The 18318-nt window shown below is 42.9% G+C and overlaps 1 protein-coding gene and 1 long non-coding RNA gene across 14 annotated transcripts in view; both read left to right on the top strand.

Moving 5' to 3' along the window:
* The window catches only part of LOC108922349 (tumor necrosis factor receptor superfamily member 14-like), a 65416-nt gene that overhangs the window by 23152 nt on the left and 23946 nt on the right, over positions 1–18318 (top strand). For 7 of the 13 annotated variants that reach the window (XM_029249772.1, XM_029249777.1, XM_029249773.1 and 4 more), the window contains one exon: positions 802–957. In XM_029249772.1, coding sequence (XP_029105605.1) covers positions 802–957 — 156 coding nt within the window. Of the gene's footprint in view, positions 1–462; positions 589–801; positions 958–5731; positions 5837–5959; positions 6321–10199; positions 10357–10593; positions 10701–11243; positions 11347–11455; positions 11582–11730; positions 11887–12004; positions 12093–12567; positions 12759–14977; positions 15397–18318 lie in introns of those variants that run through there. The other 6 variants (XM_029249774.1, XM_029249775.1, XM_029249780.1 and 3 more) reach the window with 5 other exon arrangements.
* Positions 1403–3798, top strand: LOC114909862 (uncharacterized). Its single transcript, XR_003797421.1, has 2 exons — positions 1403–1488; positions 1662–3798. It is a non-coding gene; the product is annotated as an uncharacterized LOC114909862 (long non-coding RNA).

Consider the following 18318-nt stretch of genomic DNA (forward strand, 5'->3'; position numbering starts at 1 on the left):
GATGTGTCGGATTCAAGTGCGGTGCGCAGGAAGAAAACTCAGGAGGCAATCCAAAAGACATGGTCAGGGAAACAGGCAAAAATGGTCTCCGATATGCGAACAAAATCCGAAGGTCAAATTCTAGAGTTGTAATCCAGTAGACAGGGGAATAGTCCCAGGCGAGAAGCAGAGTGAGGAGCAGGAACTGGGAATCAGGGAGGTCAGGAGATCAAATGTTAGAACGTGAATGAGTAGCGAGGCTGAACAAGGTTCCGCATTTGTGTGTGTGTTCTGCGTTTTCTTTTTATATATTCGTCCCCTGCTCTGCTGCAGGTGTCCCTCACTGTGCTGAGGTGGAGGGTGTGACAGTAAGTCATGTTATGTACAGTGCATATTTAATCTGTTAGATTGCCAATATGATTTATTACTAAGGGTAGTATTTATTTGAAACCAGTTAAAATACAAGCGAATATTTTATTTTAGGGTATTTTGCGGCCGAGGATTGTTCATCGACGTCCATCACTATATGTCGTCCATGTCCTGTATCCACTTTCACTGATAAACCACATGGACTTCATACTTGCAATCCCTGTGTGGTCTGTAATCAAGGTAAGAACAAGTTTTCTATTACAAAGGGGTTCAACAACTTATTCACCTGTGCCAGAAGTTGTATTTAACTTATTAATTAATATCGACCACTTATTCAGATATCTACAGAAGTTTATTTTTGACATCAGTGTATTTCTATTAAATGGCATTTCTTTAACTTTATCATGCAGAATTTGTGACTATATGTTTAAACTATATTTATATTTTCAATAGATCTTGGTTTAAAGACAGTAAAGGAGTGTAAACCCTTTGAAGACACAGTGTGTGGAGTCCTGGAAGGGAACTATTGCACTGATTCCTATGAGGGAGGATGTAGAGCAGCACAGAAACACACAACCTGTAAACCTGGAGACTTCATCAAACACCCTGGTCTGATGAACTTGTTCATAATTGAACAATCGCTAAATTTAAGCCCAAAAAAGTGAGGCATGTAGTCCTAAATCACTTCCTGTGTTATATATATTTTTTTCAACGTTCATTATAGGAACAGACACTAATGACACAGTATGTGAGAAATGCCCTGAAAACTCTTACTCCAGTGGATCTTCAACATCCTGTTTGCCACACACAGAGTAAGATTGTTGCTGTTCTTGCTTTTGTACATGGAGCGTGTGTTTAGTTTCATAAAACTCAGTGAATAGCACATTTTGTGTTTTTCAATGTTTTGTCTTAATTTTAATGCAAAAGCAATGACTAACATTACACATGTTTTTTCGTGCAGCTGCGAATCCCAAGGACTTTACAGACTTAAACCAGGAGACAGTGTGTCTGATTCTCAGTGTGGAGAGATCAGCCGAGTCCCTCTTATAGCTGGAATAATTTTACTGCTATTACTAGTTGGAGGAGTAACACTGTATAAATCAGGCTTCTGTCACAAGGAGAAGAGCTCCATCCCATCTGGTGAGACAATTTTGCTGTTATTTAACATAAGGACAGTTTGTAATATCCACATTTTTATTTGTAGTGAAAATTTGTTAAAATGACTAGTGTTATAAAAACTGTCTTCATAATACAATAGTTCAGTTTCACCTAAATTTTAAAATAGTCTAAAAAAACTGGATACTTCCAAAAAGGACGAGGTGTGTTTACTTCTACAGCACCTGCACTGTACTCCTCTGCAGACTTGGTCCTCGATCCTCTTTCAGTCTGCCCTGCAAATTTGGGCCTTGAAGCGGCTATGGATTCCCCCGTGAGTTTGGATTCTGATCCTCCCATGGACTCCGCTGCAAGTTTGGGCACTGAACCTCTTGTGGCCTCCCCTGTGGACTTGGTCCTCGAACCTCCACTGGATTCTCCTGTGGCAATGGGACATGCTCTGGTTCCCCCTCAGGATGGGAGAGGATCTCCACCAGGTTAGGGGAGTGCTCCAGATTCCCCAGCTTCTGAACACCCATAAGTGGAAAGGAAGGGGGTTCGGCTCATTTCTGGCCCCACTTGACCCCCCCTCTCTCCTTGCCTTCAACCTACAAGCGCACGTACTGCTGAAGCAGACAGCTCGGCATTATATACAAGTACCAGCAATGAAACCATGGTAACCTCATCCTGGTTACCTGTCTGTACCTTAATATCAGGATGGCCAGATTATAGGTTTGCAAGTCCTGTTACCTTTCAAAACAAAGATATTTTTTAACTCGACTACTTTATCTTGACACTTCTAAGCCCTTTTAAAAGGGTGATGTTAGGTGACCCTGTTGAACACTATCAGTGTTTACATCTTTATTCAGCAGACATGTTTTTGGAAGTGATGTGCAGTTCAAAGTAAACAGCACATTTCAGTTAGTCCAGTACCAGTGTTTTTACTGGTGTCCATCACACAAATAGCTCCATGTAGAATTGATACTAAACATCTCATTGGCCTATGTTTCCATGCTACCTAACATTTCAATCACTGTCCTCAGTCTGCACTCGCACTTTGTTCTTGCTACCAGTCGGTTAAAGACATGTAATATTATTGTGCGACACAGACACAAGCTTGAATATTTTCTTGTGCCCTCTGTTTTTGTGAAATTGAAGCATGACAAAATGGTACAGTGGCGCAGAGGGTAATGCTACCACCTCATAATGCCTGAGCAATTCGAGTTCGATTGTGGCTCGGTCTACACGGAGGTAGTTTCCCACGCGATTGTGTGGGTGTTTCCCTAGGTGCTCCGGTTTCCTCCCACAGTCCAAATACCTGCAGTTCAGGTGATGGAATGATGTCTCATTCTTGCACCCAGTGAATCTGGGATGGGCTCCAGATTGCTGCAACCGTGATCAGCATCATTACTGCCTGCTTGGCCCACAGAAAGGAAGAACAAGATTTCAGTTGCTTTCTTAGTCTACCTCATGACACTGCACTTTGACAGCAGTGCTTATAATGCAGAGCTTCATAGGGTTTTTGGTACATTTGTTGTAGGAATATGGTGAGATGTAAGTACTGGACTGGGGTTCTTGCAGCCATCCAAGAAACTTTTGACAAAAGGTTTTATTTGTCTTCATGTATTGTCTTGTTGAACCAGCAGGCAAATTTTTATTTTGGTGGTGTTATGGAATGTAACCCAATGGCGCATACTAATGTACTTTAATGTTATAGCCTTTCAGGGACAACTGACAGTGTAGGGGTTATAGCTATTGCCTTTAGATCCATGGGTGGCAAGTTCAAATCTCACCTAGTGCTGTGGTACACTTGAGCAACACCCTTCATTGTAAAATTACTCATGTAGACTGTCTGAACACCCTCCTTGGAGTTATTACGAAGGACTACGTGATGATTGCACCCGTGATATATTATAATCCTTGGGTGCTGAGCTCTCGCTCTATGTATTTGGCTGTATTTGCAGTTTCTTGGTCCACTCTTTGTATGTTACTGGTTTACACTTTGTTCAAACAATATACTAGTGACATGGGGGGAAAAGAAATGGTCCACAGGTTCCAGTTTTGCAGAATCTAGACATGTGGGGAAAAGTCTGTTGCTGGTTTTGCTGACTATGTTTGTTTTGTACTGTCTTTGTATGTTACTGTGAACCAATAACCTACTTCTACAATGTAACTACATGCGTTTCAGGTCCCTCTGCTGTTGATATCACTAGCAAAAAAGTGGAGAACTAATGTGGACCCCCCCTTGGAGAATAAGATGTACTAAAGTGATGTTCATTTCTGTAGTATTTACTGTATAACTGTGTCCATGAATGTTTGTATCACACTGGAATCTCTTATTCTACACATCTGTAGCAGCAACAAATAATAAACCAAATGATTGTGGGTTGTGACTGTCCTCTTTATGCATCAGGTTACACATAATCTTTTTAAACACACTCATGGTGTTTTTCCACAGACAACTTCATAAATAATATGGAAGGGGGGCAGATGGGATTTATTTGCTGTACCGCAGTATTAGTTCGGCAAAATAAACATGTGGCTGCACTTGGCCACTATACTGTGGAGACAACACCTGCAGGTCTCACTAATGTCAAGAACACGATGGTAAAGGTTACAGGTACTTTTGAAAGGATCTCAGGAGCCACATGGCACACTATTTTCACTGTTTCATCTGAGTAATTTTACATTTATACTTTCAGCAGCTGCTTTTCTTCCAAGTGACATACATTTCATAGAAAATATGTGTGTATTACATCAGGAGAAAGGCTTAGATATAGATGCGTGATTCTAAAGTAGAGTTAGTTGCGTTCCCCTGTATGAACCAACTAACTGCAAAAAAGTTTTGATTGTTCCTAATAACAGTCCTAATGAAAAAAATATCTTTGTAAAAATTTGCATTAAATTACAGGAGTAGCTGCGTGAAGGTTTATCTGTTCAAGAGGCATGATCTTAAATGTATCGTGTATGAACATTTACACACTATGTGAACTTAATAGCTCATGGGAAAAGTGAGTCTAGACGAGATGAGTTTGAAGACGTTTTTTAGATGTGGACGGAGATTCAGCAGTTCTGAGGGGGGTGGGTTGTTCCACTACATGGGAGCCAAAACCGAGAACCTTCATGGTTTTGGACCTTTTGGGTGAGGGACCACCAAGCGAGCAGATGTGAAGGAGTGTAGCAATGTGGTTGGGATGTAGCAGATGACTAGGTCTTGTAGATATCTAGAAGCAGTTTCATTTATGCTTTTGTAAGTCATACCAGTCGTTTCAGTTTGGGCTGGGCAGCTATAGGAAGCTAATAAACACAATCAAACAGAGCCAAAATGCCCCAGGGGGCTGTTTGGCCACCTGTGCTTCACTAGTACTCAGTTACTGTGAAAAATCTTGGAAAGTAAACATAAAGATGTAAAACAATTCATATTTATTTCTTTAAATTTGGCTTATGCTTCATCACATGCAGTCTTGCATACCACAAAAGTCATAATTTGGACAGAAAATGACCTCAAAGGCATGTAGTATGTATTGATAATTTATATCACTTTGTAAAGATTGTATTTAAATTCATTAAATTAAAAAATGCTGAATTACAGACATTACAGATATTTAGGAGCATTTGGACAAATATTAAAAATACTTGGCCCAAAACATCTAACCAAATCGTACTCTATATGTTATAAACTAAAAATTTGGAGGAATTATTGGTAATTAATTGCAATCGATTACAATTGTCTTGGATCTGGTGTTTTGAGATGTACTCAGCTGTTTAAAAGTTGTATTTTAAAATATCTGTTTCCATGAATTTATCATGAGTTAACTTCATTATTATTAAAAATTGTATAATTAACGTACAGTGGACTCTTCTATCCCAGTAACAGGAGCAGCCACAGTCTGTCTTAAGCATCAGACAGGAATTTCTACAACAGGAATATTTTTTTAAAAATTCCTCAAAAGATTTTCGTCATGTAAAGTCCATCCGCTAGGGATGGGTCTCCGCGTTCTTTCTATTATATTATATCTGTATCGCTCATCGCCACCTTGGCTCACATTAACACTGGACCTTTTAACTGGGGGACAGTGAAACCGAACACAAAGGTAGGTGTGTGTGTGTGTGTGAGCGTGTGTTGTAATGATGACGTATGTGGAGATCGAGGGGTTGTCGCCCCCACCCGGTCCCCCCTCTCCCTCTCCCTCTCTCTCTCTCTCTCTCTCTCTCTCTCTCTCTCTCTCTCTCGCGCGCGCGCGCGCCGGCTATTTGTCTGTGTACACATTTGTGCCCCGCACGTTTTGGAGTTTAATGTTGTTTATTTTATCGTGAAGACAGCTGTGTGAAGTATAAGTCACCCATAGTTGCCTGCAAGATAAACGAAGAGCTTTCATTCTTCCTTTTCCTTGTCCGTCTGGGTTTTTATACACCTTTTTTTTCGGAATACTCGTGAGGATCTAGGCTAACTCATAGTCAGATCGTTACTGTGTGTGTGTGTGTGTGTGTGTGTGTGTGTGAGAGAGAGAGAGAAAAGAGAGAGCTGCGTTATTTTGTAACGCATTACCATGATTAACTCTGGTGTGTTGTCTTAATCGCTTACCTTTTCCCTCTTTTTGCTATTTGGAAATGCGTTTAAACGGACAAAACAACGGACGGAGTGCAGAGTAACACAGGCAGGGTGAGGGTGGTGTGTCCTCATCTCGAATATGATGATGTCACCGTACCGTGTCATTCCGATTTTTCCGATGGAAAACTATACGTTTTGGACGGACTGAAGTGAAAAGTGTGAAATAACACAGTGATTCGTCCACAGTCCGCCACAAGACGATGCTTCGTGACGAAATTTAAGCAAATGGTCGTTAAATCCGACGAAGATCGGAGGATTGAGACAGGTAAGAATCATGAATACATATCCGATTTATATATTATACAGATTTATGAAAGACCGAATCCTTTCGCTCAGCTCATGTTGAAAACCCGCCTAGAAAATAATCGGTTTATGCCGTTTCGCTCCGTGTCGTCGATGTGAAGGTTAATTTTAGCTATGAGGAATGTGACGCGTGGGTGCGGCAGGTTTGGCCTGTGCCCGCTGTGGTGGGTACGGGGTTCAAGTAGTGCTTGGGGTGCTTTGCGATGGATGGCCTGCCGTCCCATCCTGGGTTAAGCCTAAAAACTGCCATGCCAATAATAAAATTTAAAATAAAACAATAAATCAGTAAAACCAACTAATGTAAAGACCGCATGGCAGAACCTTTAGTTTAAAACACTAAAGAAAAACATACCCCAAGGCTTAAAGCCATACGATACATACAAAATAATTAAAAGGAGACTGGTTACATTCATCCTCAAGAGAGGTGGTACCCTGGCCTGTTTCCAGGGTGTTACCATACACCTTACCTACCTTTTTTTGGGTAATTCCCTTTTCATAACTGTCTCCCCTCAGGATGGTTTTGCAAGACTTTTTTTTTCTCCTATACTTTATTCAGTACCATAAGAACAAAAACAATCATTCCACATCACAAACACAAAACATCCTCACATTTCATTATAAAAGCATTTCTCAACATAAACATGACAGAGCATACTCACTTCTCCAAACATCTTATTTCACTAATACAAAGAGAAATAAACATCAGGATTAAACAAATATAGATATCCATTTTGACAAAAGGAACGTGGAACTTTAAAACCCTTCACCAAAAAGTGATTTAAATACAAGATTTAAAACACGTGTACCACACCCACAAGAAAAGTACCCAGGCACCCATGTCAAAATCCCCACATTCTGATTTTGCTCTGTCAATAAGAACCATGAAACATTAAGCATTCATGCAACACACCTCTAAAAATAAAACATTTTAAAATCTATAATACTATAAAATCTACAAATTAGAATCAATTATTCAAACAGTTTTTCTGAACAAAAATCTCCATCCTCCACAGCTGTCAGATGGGACGAACTGAACCTAGGGGGAGACCCCACCCGAGAAAGGTCAATAACTAATAAGCCCGCTCGGGTACCATTGTGGAGGAGGGAGCATCTTCTCGGTCCTTTTGAGGGGTCGCAGTCAAGACCGACACCCCCAGTGTAGTACCGGAGATCAGCCCAGCCTCCCTCCTACACCTTTTCTTCTTCCTGGTCATTCCCACAAAGTCCCGTAAAATGTCCGTGTGACCAGGTGTGTCCCTCTCCTCCTCCGTCTGGGACCCATCAGAAGTGTCTAGAGAAGAAGGAGACTGTGCCACACTGGCCCTGGACAACCGCTCTCTTACCTCTGCACCCGCCGCTGATCCCAGCTGCTCCGCAGTGCCACCAGATGAAGGTTGGGCTTCCACACTGTCCCCCGTCAGCATCGCCTCTGCCCGCACCACCCCGGCATAGGTCGGCTTGCGCTGCGGACAGCTGCGTCAGAAATGGTCTTTCCTCCCGCATTGGGTACAGCGGCAGGGGCCTATGCAGTCCTTGGCCAGGTGGCTGATCTCCAAACATCGCTGGCACTTCATTGTCTTACATGATCTCCCGGTGTGTCCCTGACCAAGACACAAATGGCAGGAGGGAGGCTGACCATAATAAAATAGGTAGCCTCTTGCCTTACCCAAGGTGAAATACGCAGGCGGGTGCCTATAACCGTCTATCCCCGTAGGGTCGGGACGCAGGCAAACTAAAAAGCATCTCCGTCCAGTCCAGATGCCCAGAAGGTCCCGGTCTTCCCCATGTCTGGGGAAGATGTCAGCAAAATCCCCAAGGAAGGCCGCCACGACATCCGCCGACACGAAGGGGTCGAAGACGTGTACAGTCACAACTCTTCTATCTGTCCTCCAGAGTGGCTTGATGGAGTAGGGGAGCATCTTGGAATGCATTGCACTCCCTACACGTCTCCAACACCTTCTGATAACATTCACCGGTTGCCAGAGTGATGTCGAAAACGGACAATGGTCCATTCCTCTGGATGCAGACAATGTCCTTTGCTGGAAGTCCCAGGAGTCCGAAGACGATCTCACAAACGAATGGAATGCGCTTGTGAAATCTGACGACGTCATCCCGGTTCCTCCACCGGAAGCGGATGGTATTCTTCAGTTCCTGCATCCTTCCAGCCGTCGTCCTCGCCGCCAATGATGGTCTCTCGTTCTCCGCAGAGGCCGCCGACGTCTTCGAGGAAAACCCTACTCTGGACAATCTGGTACAGAATGGTTAAAAACAAAATTTCTGCATCACCCGATAAGCCACTCGAAACCCTGCACCTTAGGCTTAGCAGGCTACCCAAAGACAAAATAAAACCCTACAAGGGTGCATAGCTTCGCCCCAGGAAAGCTGCGGACATGCGACACGCAGTCCTGAACACAGCTCCACTCTGCCCCAGCTAAAATCTCTGGTACTACACTTGATCGTAGCCAAAAGGCCGAGAAGCAAGACACCCCAAACAGGACTCGAACACCAGACGCGCCACACAGAGGACACTGACTTAACTCGCCCCCGTTATGTATATATGTATATAGTAACAACCGGTGTTACTGAGAGTTTGAGCAAGAAGATTTGTGTATTGTAAATAGCTGAATTGTGGGTAAAATGCAATAGAGGGTTCTACCACTAGGGCAATTTACAGGGAAAATAATGGGGTAACTGTGTTTTGCTAGTGAGAAAGAAAGAAAGCCTTGTGTTCCTAGGCAGGCAGTGAGAAGTGGCTTGAGGTGTAGGTTCTTGGGAAAATGGGGTTCCCAGACTGAGAGCATGACTCCTCTGTGTACCACACACACATTTTCAGAACTGCTTGTCCCATACAGGGTCACGGGGAACCAGAGCCTACCCGGCAACACAGGGCATAAGGCCAGAGAGGGAGGGGACACACCCAGGACGGGACACCAGTCCATCACAAGGTACCCCAAGCGGGACTTGAACCCCAGACCCACTAGAGAGCAGGACTGTGGTCCAACCCACTGCGCCACCGCACCCCTCCCTCTATGTACTGGTGTTCAAATAAACAGTTGTAATGGATGCTGCCTGTGCAACCTCCTTTACCCTATCAGAACCCAGAGCACTGCATGCTGCAACATATATATAAAATATGTATGGATATATGTGATGTCGAAGAAATGATAATATGCATATTATGTCATCTCAGAAATATTGTGTGTCCGGTTTCACTATTGAAACATAAACAACAGGACACGTCCGAGAGGAGATATATATCATTTTTTCTGTATTTCCTGTAGAGGGGTGTGGTGGTGCAGTGGGTTTGACCAGGTCCTGCTCTCTGGTGAGTTCGGGGTGCCTTGTGATGGACTGGCATCCCATCCTGGCTATGCCCCCTCCCCCTCGAGCCTTATGCCCTGTGCTGCCGGGTTAGGCTCTGGCTCCTCGCAACCCTGCGTGGGATGAGTGGTTCAGCTGATAACGTGTATTTCTTGTGCAACTTATTGTGAACATAGGTCCAAAGGAAGAAAAAAAAAAAAATTTTTCAAAACAGGTGAAATGTTGGAGTTGCTAATAGTTTGGAACTAACTTGAGGCGGGGGGTGTGGTGGTGCAGTGGGTTGGACCGGGTGCTGCTCTCCAGTGGGTCTTGGGTTCAAGCCCTCCTTGGAGTGCCTTGTGACAGATTAGCATCCTGTCCTGGGTGTGTCCCCTCCCTGTCCAGCCCTCCACCCTATGCTGCCAGGCCAGGCTCCAGCTCCTCACAACCTTGCATGGGACAAGCAGCTCAGATGTGTGTGTGGGGTGAAAAAGTGCACTAAATGTAGTAAAAGACAATAAGACATCTCTTCTGCTTTTAGGTTAATCAAAATCACAATCCATGTGTGAAGAGTGGGAATTGAAACGAGTTCTAAATACACGTTTGGTGACAAGTGTACAGATGTCACCTGTACCACCATTGTTTCCCTTCTCTTTCTGTCTCCGTACAGCTTAACTTGGTTGACAGATATTACTGAGGTAAGATCACATCACTAAATCTTTTATTTTTTATTACTTAATTTGCATAACATTATTAATTGTTAATGATTCTGGGGTCACAGGGTGGTGCAGCAGGTACTGTCTGAGTTGTTCTGGCTTTGGTTTGAATTCAGTGCAGTCTATGTGCAATTTGAATGTTCTCACTGTGTGTGTGTCTATGGATCAATCATGTTCTCTTAGAGATGTAATTCACTCAATTGATCTGCTTTTCCTTAGGTCTTGGGTTGTTGAATGACCTCCACACTTCCACAAAGGACTGAAACCACTTATGACATATTAAGATTTTATAAACTGTCTACCATTTGGATATGTATTTGTCCAAGGTATGCAAATATTGCTTGTCTGTTTTAAATAAATGTCAAGGTGAACGGAGGATGTAGAGGAAGCTGGACCCAAGTGCAGGATTGTTTATTCAGTACCAAAGGACTAGGCTGGTTGTCATGGTCAGGGGGAAGTAAATGGTCAGATGATTGGCAAACTGGACAGAGGTGAGGATCTGATATTGTGGTCAAGGCAAGTGGTTATAACTAAGGTGCTGTGGAGGAGGACCAGGGGACAGTGAGAACCAGGACAAGTTTGAGAACTTGGGGACAGCTGCCTCAAGTAAGATTCCACAACTGGGAAGTGGTAGAGTGGTGCTTTTTATAGCAAGTTGCTCTAATGAAATCTAGGTGCTCTAATTACAGCCAGGTGCCTCTGGTTGAGGTGCGGCCGTAGTTGACAATGAAAGGGGAAATTAAGTCTTTTTCATGTTTCTGTTGTTTACCTGATATCTCAGTAACACAGTTTGTTGGTATTTTCTTTATTAGTATACAGAAGGTAGAAACAAACCAGAAATTTCTGTCTCTTTGATTTTACTTCTCCAGATTTGTGTGATGCTTCTTCTGACTGTTCCATATAGTCTATGTTCTGCCTGTGGTTGGGCTGAATATGCAACAGATGGACGATGTTGTCCTATGTGTACACCTGGTAAATCATGTTATGTACATATCTAAGCTTTTAGATTGCCAGTATGTTTTATTACAAAGGACAGTATTTATTTGATACCAGTTAATGTACAGTAAATATTTTCTTTTAGGATATTTTGTGTCCGAGGATTGTACATCAAAGTCCATCACTATATGTCATCCATGTCCTGTATCCACTTTCACTGATAAACCACATGGACGTCATATTTGCAATCCCTGTACAGCCTGTAATCAAGGTAAGAATAAGGTTTCTACTACAAAGGGGTTCAACAACTTATTCATCTGTTACAGATGTACTGATGTATTTATATAAAATGGCACGTCTTTAACTTTCTCATGCAGAATTTGTGAATACAGATTTATGCAGTGTTTCAATTTTCAATAGGTCTCGGTTTAAAGCCAGTGAAGGAATGTAAACCCTTTTCAGACACAGTGTGTGGAGTCCTGGAAGGAAACTATTGTACTGATCCTTATGAGGGAGGATGTAGAGCAGCCCAGAAACACACAACCTGTAAACCTGGAGAAGTCATCAAACACCCTGGTCAGAATGGAGTTTTCATAAATGAGCTAAATTTGCTAACCTAAACATAAACCTATAACAGTGAGGCATGCAATCATTTCAGTGTTTTATATAATACTGTGTACTGTAATTATTGTAGGAACAGAATATAAGGACACTGTATGTGAGAATTGCCCAGAAAACTCTTACTCAAATGGATCTTCAACATCATGTACTCCACACACAGAGTAAGTTTTCCCTGTTTCTGTTTTTTTTTCTGTGGGTGTGTTTTTCTATTTTGTTCCATAAAACAAATTGCACTGAATTCCTGTCCCTATTCCTGTTTTTATACTTTGAGTGTTTTTGTATTTAGTTTCATAAAAGTGTATAGAATTGCAAATACACATTTTATAATGTACATATTTTTTATTTAAAATGTTTTGTCAATATGGGGGGTGCGGTGGCGCAGTGGGTTGGACCGGGTCCTGCTTTCTGGTGGGTCTGGGGTTCAAGTCCCGCTTGAGGTGCCTTGCAACAGACTGGTGTTCCATCCTGGGTGTGTCCCCTCCCCCCTCAGCCTTGCACCCTATGTTGCTGGGTTAGGCTCCGGCTCCCCCCCCATATGGGACAAGCGGTTCAGACAATGTGCATGCGTACGTGCGTTTTGTCAATTTTAACACAAAAGCAATGATTAACATATTATATAACACGTTTTTGGTGCAGCTGCAAATCCCAAGGATTTTACACACTTAAACCAGGAGACAGTGTGTCTGATTCTCAGTGTGGAGAGATCAGCCGAGTCCCTCTTATAGCTGGAATTACAGTTGGAATACTTCTACTGCTATTACTAGTTGGAGGAGTAACACTGTATAAATCAGGCTTCTGTCACAAGGAGAACAGCTCCATCCCATCTGGTGAGACAATTTTCCTCTTATTTAACATGAAGACGATTTGTAATGTATACATTTTGATCTGTAATGAAAATTTGTTAAAATGACTGTACTGTTATAAATACTGTTTTCATAATGCAATAGTTAAGTTTTATGTAAAATTAAAATGGTTTTATCCATGGTTTGCTGTTCTCTGAGCTTGCTTTTTAACTTGTGGTTGTTTTGTTACCAACATAGGAAACATCATCAACCCAGCTTCAAGAAAAATGAGTAGAGTAAGAGAGTATGGGTTTATATGGTATAGGCAAAGCTCAGTGTTGAAAGTCATAGGTCAAAGTGTTTTGGTCAAAGTTCAGGGTCAGTTCCAAGCATTCTGATTGGTCCATTGAGATTGACCTGACCAGAATTAAATTGGCTTGTAACTAATTCTAGCTGGTTTTTTCTGTGGTCCAGTAGTCTCCTAAGCAGTGTATTGATGCAACTGCTGTTGATGTTCTTATTGATCAAGTCCTCTTTGGAGAACAATACCTCAATTAATTTCCGTGATTGTCATGTTCTTGCTGTTCTCAGTATTTTTACATTGTTTCACTCAAGTTCATGATTCTCTACATCCGTGTGAACAGATATAAGTGATTTGGGGTCATGTTGATTAGTAGCAAGTTTATGTTTATGGTTTCTTGTGCTCATACATCTCCCAGTTTATCCAACATAATATTTGTCACAGTAAGTGCAGGAAATCTTGTAAATGATATTGGTTTTTTCTTCTTTTGTTGGTCAATCTTTTGGTCTTGATAAGATGCTGCATAATGTTACGGTTGGTTTGTGAACCACTTTGATTCCAAACGGATGTTGGATTCTTGCAGTCATTTCTGAAGCATTCTTGGTGTCTGGTGAAACAGCCATTTTGTTATTTTCTTCAATTTGCAAAGTATGTTGGTGGGTGATATGATGTTGTATGATGAAGTTTTTTGGATAGCCGTTGTGTGCAAAAACCTTGAACAAGTGATCTTCTTCGACTTTTCGAAGTTTGTGAGTTCTACAGTGGGTCCTGGCACCTTTTGAACAGTGTTCCTACACAGCTTTGTTTGTGTGCTGTCGGATGGCTGCTTGTGAAATGAAGGATTTGGTCCGTGTATGTTGATTTTCGATAAAGCCAGTTTTCCAGTTTGCCTGTAGCCAGTTGTTTTACCAGTACATCCAGCCCTGGTAAGTGAGAATTATTTTCTTCCTCCCTTGAAAACCGTATCCCAGTGAAGACATTGTTCAATAGTCGATGAGTTTCTTTTAATTCGTTTTGTTTCATAATGAAAAATGTATCATCAACATAGCGTATCCATAGTTTTGGTACAATCAGGGAGGACAATGTGTTCTAGACGATGCGTTACTGCTTCAGCCAGCAGTCCCGATATTGATGATTCCATTGGAGTTCCCTTACATTGTTTGTATATTTGTCTGTCGAACTTGAAATATGTGGTATGACATAAATCCAGTAGTTCTAGTGTGTTCTCCTTGTTGAGAGTGCTATGATTTTGGCCATCTTCCTGTTCTTCGAGAAGTACATTGATTGTTTAACCAGCAATGTGTCATTTGAAGTGAACAGGAAAATCGAGTGAAACCATGATTTCTTCTTTGTGGACTGTAATTAGATTTTCTGCAAGAAAGTATCCGTTGAATTAATCATATAGTCTGAATTGACAATTGAGTGTTTTATTCAATCCACAGTTCCTCTGAGCATTTGTATGTTGATGATCCTGATAATGACACAGTCGGGCAAAGTGGTACTCGGCGTTTGTGTATTTTTGATAGACCATAGAGTTTTAGTATCATTGATGCCTCAGGTTTCATTCTGTTGTGTTAGATTTTACTCAACTGACTCATCTGTTCTAACTTCTTTAGAGTACTCTTGATTTTGTTTTCTAGTCTTCCTATTAGATTTTCTTTGATTGGCTGATATACAGTGTATTTGTGTTTGTAGTAACTTCTGAGCCTTTTGCAAGTAGTTTGTTCTAGACTGTGGTTTGTCCCTTGTTAGCTGGTAAAATAATAAGACGTTTGTCACTCTTCGGATCTTAGTGCCTTCATTTAACTTGTATTAAAGACATCAATTCTTGGTTCCCTGTTCAGTGCTCAAACTATCCTCTCTTTGACCGTTTAAAATGGTCTTTTAGTTTATACTGGCTACTTCCAGACAGGATCAGGTGTGTTAAACTTCTTTTAATATGTTTCTTTGTGTATTTCCACAGCATCTCCTTTGGACTCTCCTGCAAACTTGGTCCTCCAACCTTTTTTGGCCTCCCCTGCACGTTTGGGCCCTGATTCTCCTGTGCCCTCCCCTCCAAGTTTGAGCCCTGAGCATGCTATGGATTCCCCAGTGGGTTTGGGTTCTGAACCTCCTGTGGAATCCCCTGTGGACTTGGGCCATGAACCTCCACGTTTCCATTTTTATGAAATTGACGCATGAGTGGACGGTACAGCGAAACAGAGGGTAACGCTACCGCCTTATAATGCTTGAGCAATTCAGCTGTAGGTTCAAATCTGGCTCAGTTTATGTGAAGCTAGTATGTTCTCCGTGCAACTGTGTGAGTTTGCTCTCTGTGCTGTGGTTTCAAAGACATGCAGGTGGATTGGTGACTTGGAATAGGCTATACTCTGTGCGTGCGTGCGTGCGCGCGCGTGCGCGTGCGTGTGTGCGTGCTGCTCTCCTGTGATGGAATGATGTCTTGTCCAGGGTGTACCCCCTCTTATCCTTGCACCCAGTGACTCTGGGATAGGCTCCAGACTGCTGCAACCCTGATCAGGGTCATTACTAACTGTTCGTCCTACAGTGACCAAGAAGAAGATTTCAATCTCTTTTTCAGAATCTACGTCATTACAATGTACTTTCACAGGATGTTCTCAGGACATCTCAGTAGTGGTTCTAATGCAGAGCTTCTTGATACTCTTATTTTGGGAATGTGGTAAGATATAAGTCTACTGGACTAGGGTTCTCACAACTGTGAGAGAATAATTGATGCTGCCTGTTGCAGACCTCATATTATCGGAGGTTTGTAAAGGGCTTCTCCTGTATTGGTGCCCTCCTCTTCAAACTCCTGCAGAAAGACCACACTTTCACATAGACTCCCGAGTGTCAGCTTGCATTCACCACACTGATGCAAGCCTTCATCGACGCACCAGTTCTTTCCCTACCTGATCCCTCTTTGCCTTTTGTCCGGGACACAGACGCCAGTGATGTCGGTATGGGTGCGGTGCCATCATAGATAGCACCAGAGAGGGGATTGTGACGTACTTCAGCCAAGTCTTCAACAAGAGCGAGCGGCACTACTGTGTGACTGGACGTGAGCTCCAGGCTGTCATAGTGGCAGCCCGGCATTTTAACTGCTACAAGTGCAGCATGGCCTTTACTATCAGGACTGATCACGCAGCACTCCAGTGGTTCATGTCATTCCGAGAGCAAGAGGGCCAGGTGGCACGGTGGCTGGAGGAGATGCAGGTCTACAATTTTACCATAGTGCACAGGAGTGGGGCTCAGCATGCCAACACTGATGCCCTATCTCAGCATCCGTGTGAAACAGTGGGCTGCAATTACTGTGCCCGGAGAGACACGCGAGAAAGAGAGCTGTGGAGTAAGCTAGCCACGGAGAAGCCGATGTGTTGCATACTGCAGGCAGTAGATGCTATGGAGTGAATGTTGATGCAAAAGGTAGATGCTGACCTGCCGTCATCAGTGTGACAGTAGGTGGAGGCGTGTGGTCTCCTTGTCTTGTCTTTGTTGTTAGTTGCAGACAAGAGAGCAGTTCGTCTTATTGTCCCGAACATTATTAAAATAAACCCCAGTCCTTTGGAAATCATCCCTAGAGTGGCTCTGTGCTGTTTGGGGTCATTTCAATACAGTAAACAAAACATAAAAATATTAGCAGTAGCAGATAAGCACTCATGAGTATATTATGCTGCTCAGTTTTTTAAATTTCATAGAAATGATAAGTGGCAGGGGGCGCAGTGGCGCAGTGGGTTGGACCGGGTCCTGCTCTCCAGTGGTCTGGGGTTCGAGTCCCGCTTGGGGTGCCTTGTGGTGGACTGGCGTCCCGTCCTGGGTGTGTCCCCTCCCCCTCCAGCCTTACGCCCTGAGTTGCTGGGTTAGGCTCCGGTTCCCCGCGACCCCGTATGGGACAAGCGGTTCAGAAAGTGTGTGTGTGAGATAAGTGGCATCTGGCTTAAAAAAAACCGACTTCTGTGATGTTACTGTGGTTTCTTGCCTTCGTCTGAAGATTCAGAGTAGTAGGCTGTACTGTCTGGACAAAAGTCTGACTTGGACGGGAGTTGTTGTTACGTCCAAGCTCGGCCGAAAAATAAAATGACCCCCACGTGCAGAGTATATTTATTGGTGCACAATGCAAAGTGTAAAGTACCGGGTAGAGGTTAAACAGTGAACACGGGAAAAGGAGACACACAGCGTATTCTCACAAAGGTGAAAAGTGAAACCCGAATCTGTGAGTAGCACAAAAGGCAGGACGGGCATTTAGGACCGGAATATAAACATAAAACACCTATATAAATACCTATGAAACAAATAACTAACGATCGCCAAGAGAGCACTATAGAAACACAGATTAAGAATCCACAGTGTATCCTCCTCTGCTTGCTCCTTTTATACCTCAGCAACTACCAAATTTTGAACAGGTGCATGGATCTGGGCAAGTGGCACTGAGTGGCACCTCCTCTGGCCTGTAGGGGTATTGTCACTCGTGACGTAGGCAGAGACTGAGACTTCTAAATGTTGGTCTCTCTCCTTCTCCTCTCGCTCCTGCAGGTTTCTCTCTCGCTGTGGATAAAGGAGTTTTTAACAGGTTGACTGAACACAGGGAAAATGTGTGTGTGCTGTCCTCATGCTTTTTTGGAGCTCTTCGTGCTGCTTCATGTCAGAAACACTGTCAGTTTTCAGACGTTCCAGTATCTTCTACAGTTGGTGTCTCTGGAGTTCTGACTCTTGCATTATTGGGCAGGTCTTACTTTGGCAGATAAAAGGGTGTGTGGTCCTGCTCTAGCAGACAGCGATAGCACTATTTAGAGTACAGCACTACTGTAGGACAAGGCCATGAGCTCCTGCTGGTTCATTCATCATTTTGATAGTCTCTGCAGGAAGCGAAGGTGCTGATGGGCCTTTTGAAGATAACTTAGTTCATTAAGATGCTGTTTCCATATTACTCACAGAGAGCTGATCTCTGTTTCTGTGTCCCAGCGATCAATACTGCAGTGCACTTTCTGTGACTTGTGAGCAAACGATAACAAAAGTGCCTGCAAGTCTGCTTTCACATTTACTCACTGAGATTAAGTTTTTACCCAAAGCAGCTTCAGCTAACCTGACCCAAATTTACACCACTTACACTGATTTACCCATATATACAGCTCAGTAAATTTTACTGAAGTAAGTCAGGGTAGAGACTTTGCTCACGGAGGTACAGAAGGAGGTGGGATTATTTTATTAATTTAGCTGATGTTTTTCTCTAAAGCAGCTTACAATGTTGCGTTACTTACAATTATTTACCCATTTATACAGCTGGGTAATTTCACTGGAGCAACTGAGGGT

This window comes from Scleropages formosus, chromosome 2 (genome assembly GCF_900964775.1).
Source record: "Scleropages formosus chromosome 2, fSclFor1.1, whole genome shotgun sequence".
Lineage (NCBI taxonomy): Eukaryota > Metazoa > Chordata > Actinopteri > Osteoglossiformes > Osteoglossidae > Scleropages > Scleropages formosus.